Raw genomic sequence first — 15,492 nt, forward strand, 5'->3', positions numbered from 1 at the left:
TGAAAGAACCGCTCTTCAGCCTGTTCGACAATAAATGAAACTGATGTCAGAATGGCAGGCATTCCCCAAGGCTTCAGATTGGGTTTTCAGTTACACAAGCATCATTCCCCAGGACCGTATCTAAATAATTAATCAGTCCATACAGCCTTCAGCGTGACCGATTTAAAATGGACAGAATTTCACAACGCCCTAAGATGGGCCGAGGAATATGCTGAAATCCAAAAGAGGCCGTACATATATTTTGGCCCAGACAGAAATGTCAAATTGTGCTATAACACAAGGAAAAAAGAAATAAAACAAAGACACACATGGTTGATTTAGTCATTTTTAATTGAACAAACATCTAAAAGCACAGTCTTCAGTTTTCCTAACTAACAAATAAGGCACATATCGGAATGCCGTTTCATGGACGATAAGCAACAGATTTGATCTCACCTCACAATGTGATACTTTCCTTCAAATCTCGTCACTCCGTCCAATCCAATATGATCAATATGACGACAAATATTTTACAGACTTTACAAATATGAGTTTATCAACATGAGGGTTAAATCAGTACATTCTGTAATACTAGCAGTGAATAAAGGCATTTATTAATGACTAACAACTAGGTGTATTCTACAAAAACTATATCTTGCCAGGAACTAAACATGTATTTTAAATAAGAATACATTGCACAAATTCTAGTTCTTGAATCATTAAAAAAACATGCACATGCAAACATCAGTCCCAGATACTTTGAAAATATATCTTTTTTTTTCGTTTTGACACATGAAGGAAATATTTCAACATCATTCCTGGGCTTGGCAGTAACTGGAGACATGCCTAACTGGAGCTCACAGTTTCATACAGTAAGGACCTAATTTATTGCAACAATGGTTAATGTAAAAGTCTTCTCTGGAGTTAGTCACATCTTTTGTCACGTTTTGCATATACGACTTACAGTGTGTCAGTCGGTCTCTGTTATGTTAAAAGAGCTGTTTGTAACATTAAAACAAAGTGTTGTAACTATCACATAACTGCAACTCATAACATCCATGCTGTATTGCAAACACACCAATATTCTAAACAAGGTTAATATATATACCAATAACATCTAGAATAACCAAACACAAATAAAATGGCTTGTAAGGGCATAATATGTACCAACCTTTGAATAATATTCTATGTAATCATCAATATTTTCTTCATAGAGTAGCTTTTGTTGCATATTTTATACAAAAGAATTTAATTGTAAAACAAAAAAAGAACAAAATCCTTCCATAAATATTTCTGTAGGATATAAGATTACTGCAAAACATCAAAGGAAACAAAAACTCCCAGCAAGTTGCCCTTTTTCACACACAAATATTGCATCGTAACATTTTGAAATAGCTAACTTGATAATGATGGCTATCGAATATATACACAAAACACATACTTGTTTCTTTATAAGGGAACGAAAATCTTGTCAAATTGCTCCAAAATCTCTATATTGTTTCCAAAATACACATACCTTTAATAGAATAGAAAATAACACGTTTATACTGAAAGTGAGCTATAAAAGTCAAGTATATGTATTTCAAGACAAAAACCACATGCGCAAAAAGCACTTTGTATAGTTTTAAATGCAAGTACGCTCTTTCTCAATACCACAAGCTCTGTCTTCTTCAGTAAAGCAGAGAGGAACGTTAGAACACTAAAACATCACGGAAAGCTCGCAAACAAATAATCAATTCCATTTGTGTCAATCTGCATTCAACATTTACAAAACTTAGGCCCGTTTCATTTTAGCAAATGAGGAAAATCTGAGTCTTGTACAAAGTGCAACGCAACTATTTTAATGTGACCTAACAAAGCGAGTTTTATAATGAAGCCTTGCTCTAGTGGTGCTTAGATCATCTATTCAGAATTACAGAACTGATGATGAATGACATTGATCCCAATGATGCAAGGAAACCTTTAAGTGTAGAGTATCCACAATGATTACGATGAATCCGCAGTAATCGTTCATTTCGCTGCTTATTTTCATTACGCCATTCATTACGGTGTTTATCAAAAAGCAGAGGAACTCATTCCAGCTGAAATGAGGCTTGACGTAAACGTTGGCGCGGAGGAACGTACACACACAGTGGAGCCATGAGAAATACAGGCTCTCACAAACGATAATGACGTTCAAGGAACTAACAAGTTCTTGTTTTTGAAAATCTAAAGTGATCTAAAAATCGACTCCCTGGATGATTGTTTGATTCAATTTAACATCAGAAAATCTACAAATTCTATGCTGAAGTAACGAGAAGGCGGCATCGAATAGTTCTCTTCCACAGTATCACACATGACATCTGTTACTGAAAATCCAGACTTGTCATAACCGAGCCGAGTGACTCAACTAAGGCACTAGAGACATTCCCTTCACACAAGATTAATATCAAGCAGAGTTCATCCCTATGAATGAAACTAATATTCAGACAAAACATAATATGTGGACTCCAAAGTTAAGTAAACAATTATACACATTGTATTTAGCATTAAATGGGTTTGACTTCATATGTACATCAAGAATCAATTAGAAAATTCTCACAAAATCTCTCCACTATCCAAACATGTAAAGCTACTGTACATTTAATATAAGATGATCCTGGGACATAAAGTCAAATATGACCAATTAGTACTTCATGTAAGCTGTAAAACGAGGTAAACAACTGTTTCAACAAGCTGTTTCATCATGTAGAAATCCCATCCTCATGCTCTCGTTGAGACTTATGTCTCGCTAAAACGTCCAATCGAATGTACCCAAAGTGTCATTATACATCTCCAAAGACTCTTCGAAATGACTTACTTTACCATCCTTTCCCTTTATAATCACATATTGCCCACCCAGATAGAAAATCCTTCCCCAAAATCACAGTTTTAACAGGGTGAATTAATCAATTGTTATGCAACTAAGCTTGTATAAATCTACACTCATGTTGGGTTTGGCAATGCGTATAAAACGTACATAATGCACATATACAGTACAGTTCACACAAAAATACAAATTTTGTCATCATTTACTCACCCTCAAGTTGTTCCAAATCTGTATATATTTCTTTGTTTGGTTGACCACAGAGAAAGATATTTGGAAGAATGCGTGTGACCAAACAGTTCGTAGCCACCATAGTAGGAAAAGTGACAATGGTAGTCAAAAGTGCCTCAGAATGGTTTGCTTTCCTACATTCTTCAAAATATCTTCTTTTGTGTTCAACAGAACAAAGAAATGTATAAAGCAATTCTTCCTACTGTGGTAGTCAATGGTGGCCAAGAACTGTTTGGTTACAAGCATTCTTCCAAATATCTTTCTCTGTGTTCATCAGAACAAAGACATTTATACAGATACTCGAAGGTGAGTAAATGAAGACAGAATTTTTATTTTTTGGTGAACTGTTCCTTTAACCTAGATTTCATTTCATCATCACAACGATTGTGTAAAAATGCATTATTTCAACACTTTTCAGTGCAAGGGAACTATTAAATCTGAATGTTATAAATGAATGTTTGCACACCATGAAAAGATACCGAGGCTGTGCCTCACAGCAGTGTTATATATAAGAATGGTTCATCATGTGTAATTCAAACACACTCTTCATCCTGAGGCAAATAAACTCTGGAACAGGTGTCATGTTAAGGAACGCTTTCGAACTGGTAGCATCTGGACCAAAAAGCTCAATGTTTGACCCTGTACTACAAAAAAAAAGAACGAGCTTTATCTGGGTTCCTAAGACAGTCAAAGCAGTTCTCTGGCAACAATTTACAACGTGCATGATCACATTTCAAAGGACGGTGATGTTGTGCTCAGTTCTGCGAATCGTCTAGCCATGGCTTGGTTTTGATCATCAACACACTTCATAAAACGTAGAGACAATATGACAGCGTCGATGAAAACAGACGAATCTGCCTAAGATGTTATGGTTTTGCATAGTTGCCAACAACTTGATTGAACTTGACATTTGGGTGTTTTCTTCAGCGCTACATGTAGCGACTTCACGAAATGATCTAACGTTTGGCAATTCATACAAGTACGTGAAATAAACAAACAACGCATCTAGACCGAAGCATGAGACAATTCTATTCTACAGTAGTTTCTAATGGCAAGAGGTGGGGTTCTAGATATATAAACACAGATGTAGTTATCCCAGTTTAGTCAATTCAATTGCACTACAATATAGATACAATATACAAACATAACAAATAAATATGTGACACAAAAGCTAGGGATGGAAAGTCCATTATCCCTCTGTTAATTCACAGTTAACATGATGTGCTGTTGACCCAAAACTCTGTAAAAGGCACATGGGCCCTTGGCTGAGTGAACTAACGCCATAACATCGCTCGACACGTCGTTCACTAAGCAAGGAGAATGAAGGGAAAGTCTGTAAACACACGATCAGAGGACGCAGCGGTGAGGTAATCCACCGTGCCCTGGACGGATACGAATACTGTCAGTGACATCTGTTCCAAACATATTCAATTGTCCACTATACACATATGACCAATAAATGTGACGCATGCTGATACACAAAGGCGTTACTATCGTTAGAAATATTTACATTTTGGCACTTTTCACTTTTCTCGGAGCGCTTAGTAGGCAAAGCAAAGGGGGTGGAGGGGGCAGAGGAAGTAATACGACGACGGGGACCTCCTTATTGCACACGACGGCAGTAGTAGCCCAGGACTTTGCATTTCTCGCACAGATGTTGCGGGTGCTCCTTGCTCTGGTCGGAAACGTCCAGCCCATCGGGTTTCTCTAAAGGACGCTGAGGGAAACAGAACGTGAATCACAGTGAGAAGTTTTCGAGCACATCATTCAGGTTGAAATGCGAGATTTGCTTTAACGTTTGGCTAGACTCTTTGGAGATATGGTTTTGGAGACAAATATCAAGAACGTGCAAGTCCAAGTCTAAAACCGTGACGGACAAACCACAGGGGTGTGTCAAAAATGAATTTAGGACCGTTATCGATGGTAAATCCTTGCCAGAAGTACACGCTTTGTTATTAATACTCCATTTCATTTATTTCCAATTATTGTCCACATATGTTAACTGCAAAAGAGGATTTTAAAGCAACTCTAGATGCCTACAGGATTCCATTTCTCATGCGAATTGTTATTACGGCCGAGCTATAAACCACCACGACCACGCAGGCCAGATTCAAGAGTGAATCTTTGTCTTGGACATTATTCAAAAGACACTGAGAACACGTGTGAGCCAAATCTTTTTGGCTGTTGATCACAAATAATACTCCTGCAATTATTTGTTTTCCCGCCCGTTGCTTTTGGAAGATCGTTTTACAATCTTGTTATTCTTTCCTGTACATCTCAGCGGCGCTCCGTGAATTACGGAAAACCAGGTTAGAACGGGCCACTGGGAGGAGACAGTGCTGTAACCCAAGGGAGTGTTTGCTCGAAAAGCCAAAAGGTTTTGCGAAATGATCATTTGAGGAAATGTTCAATGCCGAATTAATAATTTGGCAACGTCGTCTTAATAAGCAGAGTTCATCCCTGCCAAAAATGGAAAATGCCAAAGCAGGAAGTTTGGGAGGGCTTTCCATTATACCTCTGCTCTATCTCTGTTCTCAAACTGTAAAGATGTCAGCCTGTTTCCCTGTGCATGTCATTAAATATGAGAATGATAAAAGCAGGGATCTCCAGACGCCTGCGTCTCATGCATTCAAGAGTAAATTCTGGCTTTTATATGTGACTGTGGAATTGGCGATACGGAGTAACTTTCACTTAATGGCCCAACAGGAACTGCTGATGATATAAAATGCTTTACACTGTGAGATTTGGAGAATTAAATGATTTCCATACTCCACATCTTGGATGAAAGATTTCCATTGTGAGAGGACAATAAAAACAGTATTCTCTTGTATAGGGAAAGACGACCAGCTGCAAACCCTTAAAGGCTTTTTGATATATATATTGCACATCGCACACGCTTACTACAGGAAACATGTTAAGTGGGTGAGAGTGACAAGCTAAAGAATTTGCTTGTCAGAATGGTATTACCCGTAATACTCCCTCCTGTGGATGAGTTTGACTTTTTAACAGCTGCTTCATAAAGCACAATGGCTGCAATGGCATTTAAATGCACAACTGCTTAAAATAAAAATGAAATGAGTGCTTTTCATTTGAGATAAGTTAGAAAATATTAGAACTTTGAACTATGAGTAGTGTTGCCTTAGAAAAAAATAATCTCTTTCTTAAAATGTTTGTTTTGTTTTGCAGTACTAATATCTACAAATTTAGTAATTAAGATTCAATACTTTCTTTAGAAGCAAAATGACCTAAAATAAGAACTTTCATAAATAACAAAATAAGAACCTTTCGGAAAATAATATAAAAATGAAGTCAATGCTTATGCAAAAATATCAGACAATGGTGCGAGAAAAATAATCAAGAGGTGAAACTTAATTTAAGTGTAAAGGAATAGTTTAACTAAAGATACAAATTCTGTAATCTTTTATTAGAATCTGTATATGATTCTTTCTTCTGAAACATTTGCATACTGTTTTGCCTGGCCGGGGGGCTGCTTTAGAATTTTAAAGTTTTACTTAATTAATATTGCATATAGGAATTTATAGTCTGTTATATTTGACATGTGCTTCTCTCTCCTTTATCTTAAATGTGTGCTTTCACTGTGCGTGCGTACGTGTGTGTGTGTGTCTGCGCGTCCGTGTGTGTGTCTATGTCTATGTGTGTTAGTACGTGTGCATATTGTGTGTGTGGAGTGTTTTGTATGTGGGTATGTCTGTCTTCTGTGTTTTCACCTTTTTCTTGTTTTTACAGGTACAACTTTAATTGTTTTGCTTATAGTCAATATGTCTCATGTACAGCTGCTTTGTAACAATGAAAACTGTAAAAAGCGCTATATAAATAAAGTTGAGTTGAGTTGAAACCAAAAGATTTTTTGAAAAATGTCTTGGTGGTTTTGTGTCCATACAATAAAAGTCAATGGGGGGCAGTGTTGTTCGGTTACCAACATTCTTTAAAATATCTTCTTTTGTGTTCTGCAGAAGAAAGAGAGTCATACAGGTTTGGGATGACACAGGGATAAGCAAATCATTTTCATTTTTGTTGTACTATACCTTTAATTTACTAGTGTTTATTTTTCTTTCCCCGTTTTTTAAGCATTAACTTACTTTTTACACTTTGTTTCAGATAAGTTCATATGGGTCCCTGCTTCGCAAGTAAATGTATTTTGATTTAATCATTTTAAACATTGTACTAGAAACAAGACAAAAATCCTTAGAAATTCTTTTTTTTTTTCATTTCATTCTGAAATAATTCATGCTTTATTCACACTTTATTCTGATTGTCTATGCGTTTGAGTAGACAGCCGCATAAGTATCTGCACTGTTTTCATTATCCATACTTCCTGTAAAAGGACCCCTTCTCAAGAGTTCTGTGAATATTTGGGTTAGATGGATGTCTTGGATTTGTGTCTCAGGTTTCAAGCGTACCCGCTGGGCCCCATCCACAAGAACTTCTAAGAAGATTACACAATAGGTACACACCACACACATATCGGCCTACAGTAAACTCACAAATGAGAAAAACCTGTATCTAGCGTTTAAAGAGACAGTGTCACAAATTTTACGAGTAGTGTAATATAAGAATTTTACCTGTTTATGAGGATAAACATTGATATGGCACTTGATGCATTCCTGTCCCATGTTGGCCCAGGAGTTTCCACTCATCCACTTCCTCTTGCATTTGGGGCACTTGTATTCACCAAAGCATCTCTTCTTGCCTTGATATGGAGTCAATCCTTCGCCTTTGGGTCTGGCCTGTGAAGGCATGTCAAAGAGTTTGATTATTTTAACAGATTTGAGTTTGTAGTAGCTACAGTACGTTCTTCAGAGCAGCTGAAATGGTTCTGACCTCAGTCTAGCTCCTGACCAATTAGAAGACTGTGGGTTATGGCAAATTTGTGTAAATTTGTGAGTGGCAAAATTGAATGCAAATCAGGCATACAGTGCACTTCAATGTTTTTAGAGAGCTAAAAAAGGGAACATTTTTGCGTATCATGCATCATGCAAGTACAACAGTGCAGTAGTGTAGTATACAGTTACTGGAACTACATTAAAATGAAAATGTTTATTGGTGATTAAATATGTGCTGGAACCACCACAGTAAAATTTGCAACTGGTCAAATTTTATGCAAACCTATTTTGGTATTGTGGGAGGATTGGCCTTAGAACTGACCTTAGCCTCTCTATTTTTTCCTCGAGCCGTTTTAGGATTAATTCTCAAGTGTATGAAGATTGGTAGCTTGCAGCCAACTGCTTGGACAATTCTGATTTATATATTTTACACATAATAATAGAAATCTACTGAAAACCTGTTTTTTATGAGTAACATGCTTACACTTTATTATGGGAGAAGTTTCAAAAAACAACATTAACAATAAAGACAATGTTTTCCCCTGGCCCTGAGCATCACAAATGCCATTTTGATGAATCTCCAAATGCAAAGTTGCATTTGTGTGTGCTTGTGTGCTGAACTGAAAAAACACACAAAGCGCATCAACAAACATAATGTTGGTATTTATAGCGAGCTGCTTCTAACATCTCAAAAGTCATCATCTTACGCTTGCTATGTGTGGTATGGCAGACTTCACCTGAGAATTCAGACTGCAAGCAAACCACTGCACAAATCCCAGAATTCTGAATACGAGGAATTCTAATGATTTTAATCATGTGAGTGAATTCTAACCCTGGATAATTGTGCTGTGGTTGATCTCTGGTCAATGCAGTTCAACATATTTCCTGTTTCCTATTTTACTCAACTCCTGCAAAAACAAAGAATTACAAAAGAATAGAAAAGCAGTACCGTGCTACAAACCTATTCATCTGGCTTTGATTTTGGATAAATTGCTGTGGCACAAAAAACAATTTATGATGTAAATCCCTGCATAACCGTTGCATAACAAATTGTCCCCTTCCAGGTTCCTGGAATGTTTATTGCACGCTCTTAAAGGGATAGCGCGATCTAAAGCTTCTTTACTGATGTGGAAGAGATTTGGAACTGAAGCTCCAGGTCCCATCTGAGTAAAGGAAGGTGATATCATTCATTAGCATCTGCTCCATCCAACCAAAGCCAACTGGCCAACTGACATGCATGCAAAAGACCACCTCCCAGACCTTAAACAACATGACGCAATCGCTCATAACAAAACTGTCGACAACAGCTGGAAGCCATGACGTTTGTGGCTGTTGCTTGGCTGCTTTCAAACCTCTTAGACTGATGCAAGCCTGTCCATATGACTCTACCAATCCCTCCAGTAACGTAATGCTGGTGGTCTGGCGTGGGTGTGGACAACTGGCATCAGAACCACTAACGTGGGCCTGACATCACTGGTGTCTTTAAACATTTAGGATCTCAATGAAGAGAATTGTTTTAGTGCTGCCCTATTTTGCTATTCGTTTTAACAACAGTAAAAATTAATAATAAAATGCTGTTGTTTTACGTGGATAGGATCAGAAAAGTTCTTTGCACTGCAGACAAGCAAATAACATGTTAGCCAATGTAGAATTTCCTAAAAGTTATAATGGCTCCTGGGCATCTCTATGACAGAGATCTGATCAGCAGAATTCACAACTCTATGAAAAAGGCTCTATATATTCAGCACTGCAGTGGTCTCTGGGTGAGAGCCAGAGGACACACATGATATTCTGTTTACAGCAGTCTGACCTATTTTGGTTGTGTTTTTTATAGATTTCAGACTAATAGAGGGACACTGACAATATGAAGGAAACATGCTGAAATGAAAATTGTATGCTTCTAGAGAGATAAAATGAAACATTTCTGCTCCAGTAATAGAAGGAAATAAAATAAAAATAAATAAGTACATTTATTTATACACAGTACTTTGCAAAAGTCTTAGGCCACCATCCGTTTTCAGTAATGGTGTTTAAACAAATAATGACCATCTGATTATTTGTCAGTCTCTTTATTAGAATACAGCCAGTATTAATATAATCCTAATTTCTAAATCTAATTGAATGACTTCAGGAGAGTTCAAGATGCGCTTAGTGTTGCTTAAGCAACAAAGCTTGTGGTGGGCTGACGTTTGCACAGTACAAAAATAAACTGCAGTATTATTATTAAAAAATATTAAAAGCATTTACAGAGTTGGTGTAACTTAATATTGAACAGTGTTGATTTTCATTAATTATGTTGCAATAAATAAAGGTTTATCATTTGACACACATTAGACAACCACCGGACCTGAAATCCACAAACAGACCTAAAAATGTATTAAATTACCGTTTTGCTTTGTGAATATTCTTCCCACAAAATAAGCAATTGCTCAAAACAAAACACATTTTATTTTCCAAATGAAACAATAAGGAAAAGGTCTACTCGCTCTACTTACAGCCACCACCAGGGAAATGATAAGCCAATGGTGTTGACAGTACCGCCACAATCTAAACAAATCCAGACCAAAGCCTGTGTGATTCAGATGTGTGTTTACACAGTTCTACCCAGTGCTCTAGAAGTAATGTGACCATTTCAACTCAACTCTGAGCTTAATGGACACAGCAGGTTTGTGCAAATCAATTTAGCTGTTTATCCAATGAAAATAGAGCTAAAAGACAGGAAGGGAATCGATAACAGCAACATCGAAGGAAGTGTGTGATATATCTCTCACGACCTGTGAGTGTGCTTCAAGTCAATAGCTGGGTTTTTGAGGTTTCGCATCGGAAACAAGTGATGGAAAGGGCAAATTTTGAAATAAAAACCGTTGATTTATTTATTTATTGTTTGCGAAAAAGGGTTAATGCGAATAATGGGAGATGAAAACGCATTTGCCGAATACATTCCTCCAAAAAGTCATATAACTGCAGACGGCGTAACCTGACTAACCAGCATTTAAGAATGACCATAACAACATTTCAGATGCTGTGCAACAAGATCAGTACTCTTGAGCAAAATCGTCAAAGCATTTCTGTAATGGCCTCCCAGTTCCCCAAACAGCAGCATTTATTGCATTTCGTCTGCTTGCGCAAGTAATTATAATTATATATGAAAATTATTATATTCACTCAGTGGCTTCTCTTACTTTTCTTACTAATATTTAGTGCCAGTTTATTGGGAAGTGACGGTTGACTAGTACACAAACGTTTTATGCAATATTCCAATTTTGCGCATAAGTTAAATTCGCAACTTTGGAGTTGTTTTTAATCCCCATGTCATGTTTTTGTCCTTACAATAAAAGTGCATGATGATTTATAATTCCGAAATAACAATTAAGAACCATAAAGGTATCCTAAAATAATCCCGAGCTGCTGGAACATTCTGCTCCCTTTGTGTTATATAGAATAATGAAAATAAAATGAGGTCGAAGATGAATTTCTGACTGAACTATTCCATTACGATAAACGTTTTTTTGGAGAGACGCCCTCACTATCCAGCTGTTTGAGTCATAGTTATTGTTTTGGAGCAGAAATTGAAAAAAAACGTCATCCACCATGAAAACACAACCATAAACACACACATGTAAAGCATTTACTGCCTGTCAACAGCGGTAAGGTGAATCCAGTGTTCCAAACCCCATCACTCCACCATCGTCCAAACAGCAGGGTCACTCTTTTAGCATGGGGAATGCTAAGGACATTAGATACAAGTATTCAGTGACTGTAAATGGTAAGGAGGGGGGAGGGAGATCATATCGAGCGTCTCCTCACCATCCCCTCCAGCTGTGTTCCCCTCGGAGGCCAAAGGGGGGATGGGGGGACTCTGACTGTCCTAGCAGCAAAGCCAACCTTCCCTCAACAGGACAAATACCACAGTACGGCAGTCATCGCTTACAGCTGGAGACTTTCCTCCAATCAGGCCCTACAGGACTAAAGTTGAAGGAAATCAGAAGCAGATGGGTTCCACACTGGTATAACATGAGAAAACTTGACGAGTCCCCCCCTTTCAAATCACAGCACTGTTTTCAATTAAGGGTGCCAGAGGAGGAAAGTGAAAGATAGTGATTTGGAGTGTCAGCGTTTGGAGGCATCCGCAGCGAGAGATAAGACTCATCCAGTGAGAAAGAACGAACGAACGAAAGAACGAACGACCGTAAGAAAGAAAGACCGAAAGAAAGAAAGACCGAAAGAAAGAAAGACCGAAAGAACGAACGAACGAACGAAAGAAAGAAAGAAAGAAAGAAAGAAAGAAAGAAAGAAAGAAAGAAAGAAAGAAAGAAAGAAAGAAAGACTGAACGAACGAACGAAAGAGATGTTATTTGATTAACTTTTGTCATGTATTTAATAGTTATATTCTATTAACATACATTTATTGATCATTTATAGATAGTACAACAAATGCACCAATTTTCAACTGGTTTGTTATTTTTCTGTGTGCACATATAGTTAATCAAACATTAGGATATCCACACATTCTTGAATAACTGTTGATGAAAATAAAGATGAACTCGAGGGAATAAACACGTGCACAGAAACACATTTCTGAGAAGCAGAGCACCACACAATTGTGACTGCTTAAGATTTGTTAATGCCAAGCAGAATTACGAAATTTTTCTATATCCAGTACATACACACAAACATTACCAATACTGATATACCACAGACTTCTACTGTTTTTATATAGGTTAATTATAAATTATAATTATTACAAACCAACCCAAATCACCCCACAATAAACGTTCTTGAAATAAAACAAATATAATATACAGTATACAGTATATATATATGAATAAATAATATTTTTATTTATATATTTTTTATCTAGCAGAGGATGTCCCTGAATATCCTCAAAAGGACGTTTTAACAGAAGTAACTGAAAAATACAAATAAGCACATAAAATAAGTAATCTCAGTCGGAGTTGGATTTTCAATCTAGTTGGATTTACTTAATTTTGGCACACAGTTTTAAGTAAATTTACTTCAAGAAACCGTGTGCAAAAAATAAGTAAATCCTACTCGTTTTTTTCAGTGTATATGACGAATAAACCATACCATGTGTCTTATGGTGTGACAGCAAACATTTAGAAAACTGTTAATAATATATGATTTTCTATTATTTATAAAATAGCATAATTGTCCGTTTTTTCCTAAATTATTGTCACACCATAGGACACAGGTATTGGTTAACTATCCATATACATATTTCATTTACCATTAATAATAGTGGACAGTATATTCCTTCCCTAAAAAGTCCTGTGAATTGGTGTCATGGCTACGCTTTCCACATGTAAACAGACTGAAGGTACCAGCGCGTGTTAGAGAGCTCAGGGTCATTAGCATCACAATATGTGAATGGATCAAGCGGAGCTCTGTCTGGCCTGGATGAGGAGATTCAGGCAAGGCCAAGACAGAGCCTGCAGATGGCCTTTCCCATAGTCTCGCATACAAGAATGACAGTGTTGAGCTCATCAGCTGCGTCTGTGTGTGATTTCCGGACTGGAGCAGGCATTCCAGTCAGGTGCGCGCTGGTGTTATTTATTAATCCCCACTAGAGCGTCTAAATGAACCTAGTGTTTTCTTGGGTCTTTCTGTGTCCCTTTCTTGTGGCTGCAGCTGTCTCTTTTTAGGCCCGAAAGGCAAGGACGGCATCGCAGAGACTGACAGGGGAGAACAGGTGTGGCGTTAAATGTTAAATCTGTCTGTTCATAATGTCTCAGTGTTAGGAAAAACAATCCTCCTCAAACCAATTGCTTTGAGACTTCTGTGAAACCCCCGACGTGAACGCAGGTTAAGTTGATATTGACACATTATAGCTTTGGTTGCTGACCTGAGGGCAGCCTTGACATTTTTTTTATTTGATGATTAGTGTCGAAGAGTCCAGAAGGGCTGATATTGGATCCGCATTCGTAACGTGAAAGGGAAGGAAGCTGCGAAGCCGCTAATGACCAAAAACTAGAAATTAACCACTAACACCTCAGCGTATACTTACAACCCTTGAGATCCTAACACTGATAACTATATCGCTTCTAGATCACATCACACGTTTGCAAAACGACTGGATATTTGTTCAACTTAATGCTACTCCCCCTTAAAGGGATAGAAAATCTTTCATCCTTTACTCACACTCAGATTGTTCCAACCTAGAGGTGGGCGGAATGGCCAAAAATCTATTTCACGGAATGAGTCATTTTATTTCACGGTAACGATATATTTCATGAAACAATCTCCCATTATAATTCTATATTTTATATATATAAGATTATATAATCTTAGATTGATTTAACTAATTTATTTATTACAGTTCATTTAAATGCTCACCATAGTTAAAATGTAGGCAAGTTATGAAAATGTACTAAAGATATCAAATTAAGTTCTGATAATCAGATGTATTATTTATTCATATTTATCTTCTGGCTATATCATATGTATACAGTAGGAAGATAGACAACATATATAACAATAAAGTATCATGAATATGCACAAACAATGAGAGTACAGTATATGACTAGTGTTATAAACTGGTGTTCATGAGGTCTGTACTGTGGGTCTTTATCGCTCTTCACTCTCTATTAGATGAGCAATTTTAGTGTGTTGCGACTCTCTGTCTTTAGGTTTGTTTATTCTCGGGCTTGTTTTTGCACTGCGAGTCTCTGGTGACTCCTCACGCGTCTCCCAAAACTGGAGGTAGAAGAGCGTCACAAAGCGCTCACGCGCATCATCGCGCATTTCAACGCAAGTTTCACCTTGGCTCGCCTGAAGTTAAACTTTATAAAACTATTAACAGCTTTTCAAAACAACCTGACTTCTGAAATACGTGTTGAGAATGAGCTTTTTTAAATGCTGGCGCAGATCCCTGCACGAGCACTGCGGGTGAGAGAAGCGCCGGACTGGAGCGGATCACTAAACTACAGACTGAAAGAAGGTCAAAAGAATGTTTGATTCGTTCATTTGTTACGGGTGGATTAATTCATTAGTTTTTTTCAGAATAGCGCCTAATTTGCAGAGCGCCGAGTTAACCACGCCTACTTATTTACATTCCGCGGAATACACGGAATAGAAAAATCTCTTACGGTTGACATTTTATTCCGCGGTAACGGAATATTCCGTCATTCCGCCCAGCCCTATTCCAACCTGTATAAATGTCTTTGTTCTGCTATACACAAAGGGAGATATCTGGAAGAATGTCAGTAACCAAACAGATCTCATCCCCCACTGACTCCCATAGTATTTATTTTCCCTACTATGGCAGTAAATAGGGGATGAGATCTGTTTGGTACAACCTGAGGCTGTGTAAAGGATGACAGAATTTTTATTTTTGGGTGAACTATCCCTTTAAGCGTACAGTAAAAATTCTCTGAACAAACTATTTTGAATTGTGAAATCAACACATATGCAGCGGTCACTCATTGGTTATAAAATGCAACACAGATTTTGGCCCTCACTTTTTTAGGTTATTACAAAAGCTAAGCAATGTTTTCCAAGTATTCCAGATAGCGCTGGACAGCTTCCTGGTTTTTTGGCGTAGGCCCCTGGAGTTTGGCTGCTCCCTCTGCCAGC

The 15,492-nt window shown here is 37.4% G+C and overlaps 1 protein-coding gene across 1 annotated transcript in view; it reads right to left on the bottom strand.

Moving 5' to 3' along the window:
• Positions 1–318: 318 nt before the first annotated feature.
• zcchc24 (zinc finger, CCHC domain containing 24) overlaps positions 319–15,492 on the bottom strand; it is a 35,610-nt gene continuing 20,436 nt past the window's right edge. The window contains exons 3-4 of the mRNA XM_057342802.1: positions 7,639–7,803; positions 319–4,772 (exon numbers count right to left, since the gene is read on the bottom strand). Coding sequence (XP_057198785.1) covers positions 4,659–4,772; positions 7,639–7,803 — 279 coding nt within the window. The 3' untranslated portion in view covers positions 319–4,658. The remainder of the gene's footprint in view (positions 4,773–7,638; positions 7,804–15,492) is intronic.

This window comes from Triplophysa rosa, linkage group LG9, assembly GCF_024868665.1.
Source record: "Triplophysa rosa linkage group LG9, Trosa_1v2, whole genome shotgun sequence".
Lineage (NCBI taxonomy): Eukaryota > Metazoa > Chordata > Actinopteri > Cypriniformes > Nemacheilidae > Triplophysa > Triplophysa rosa.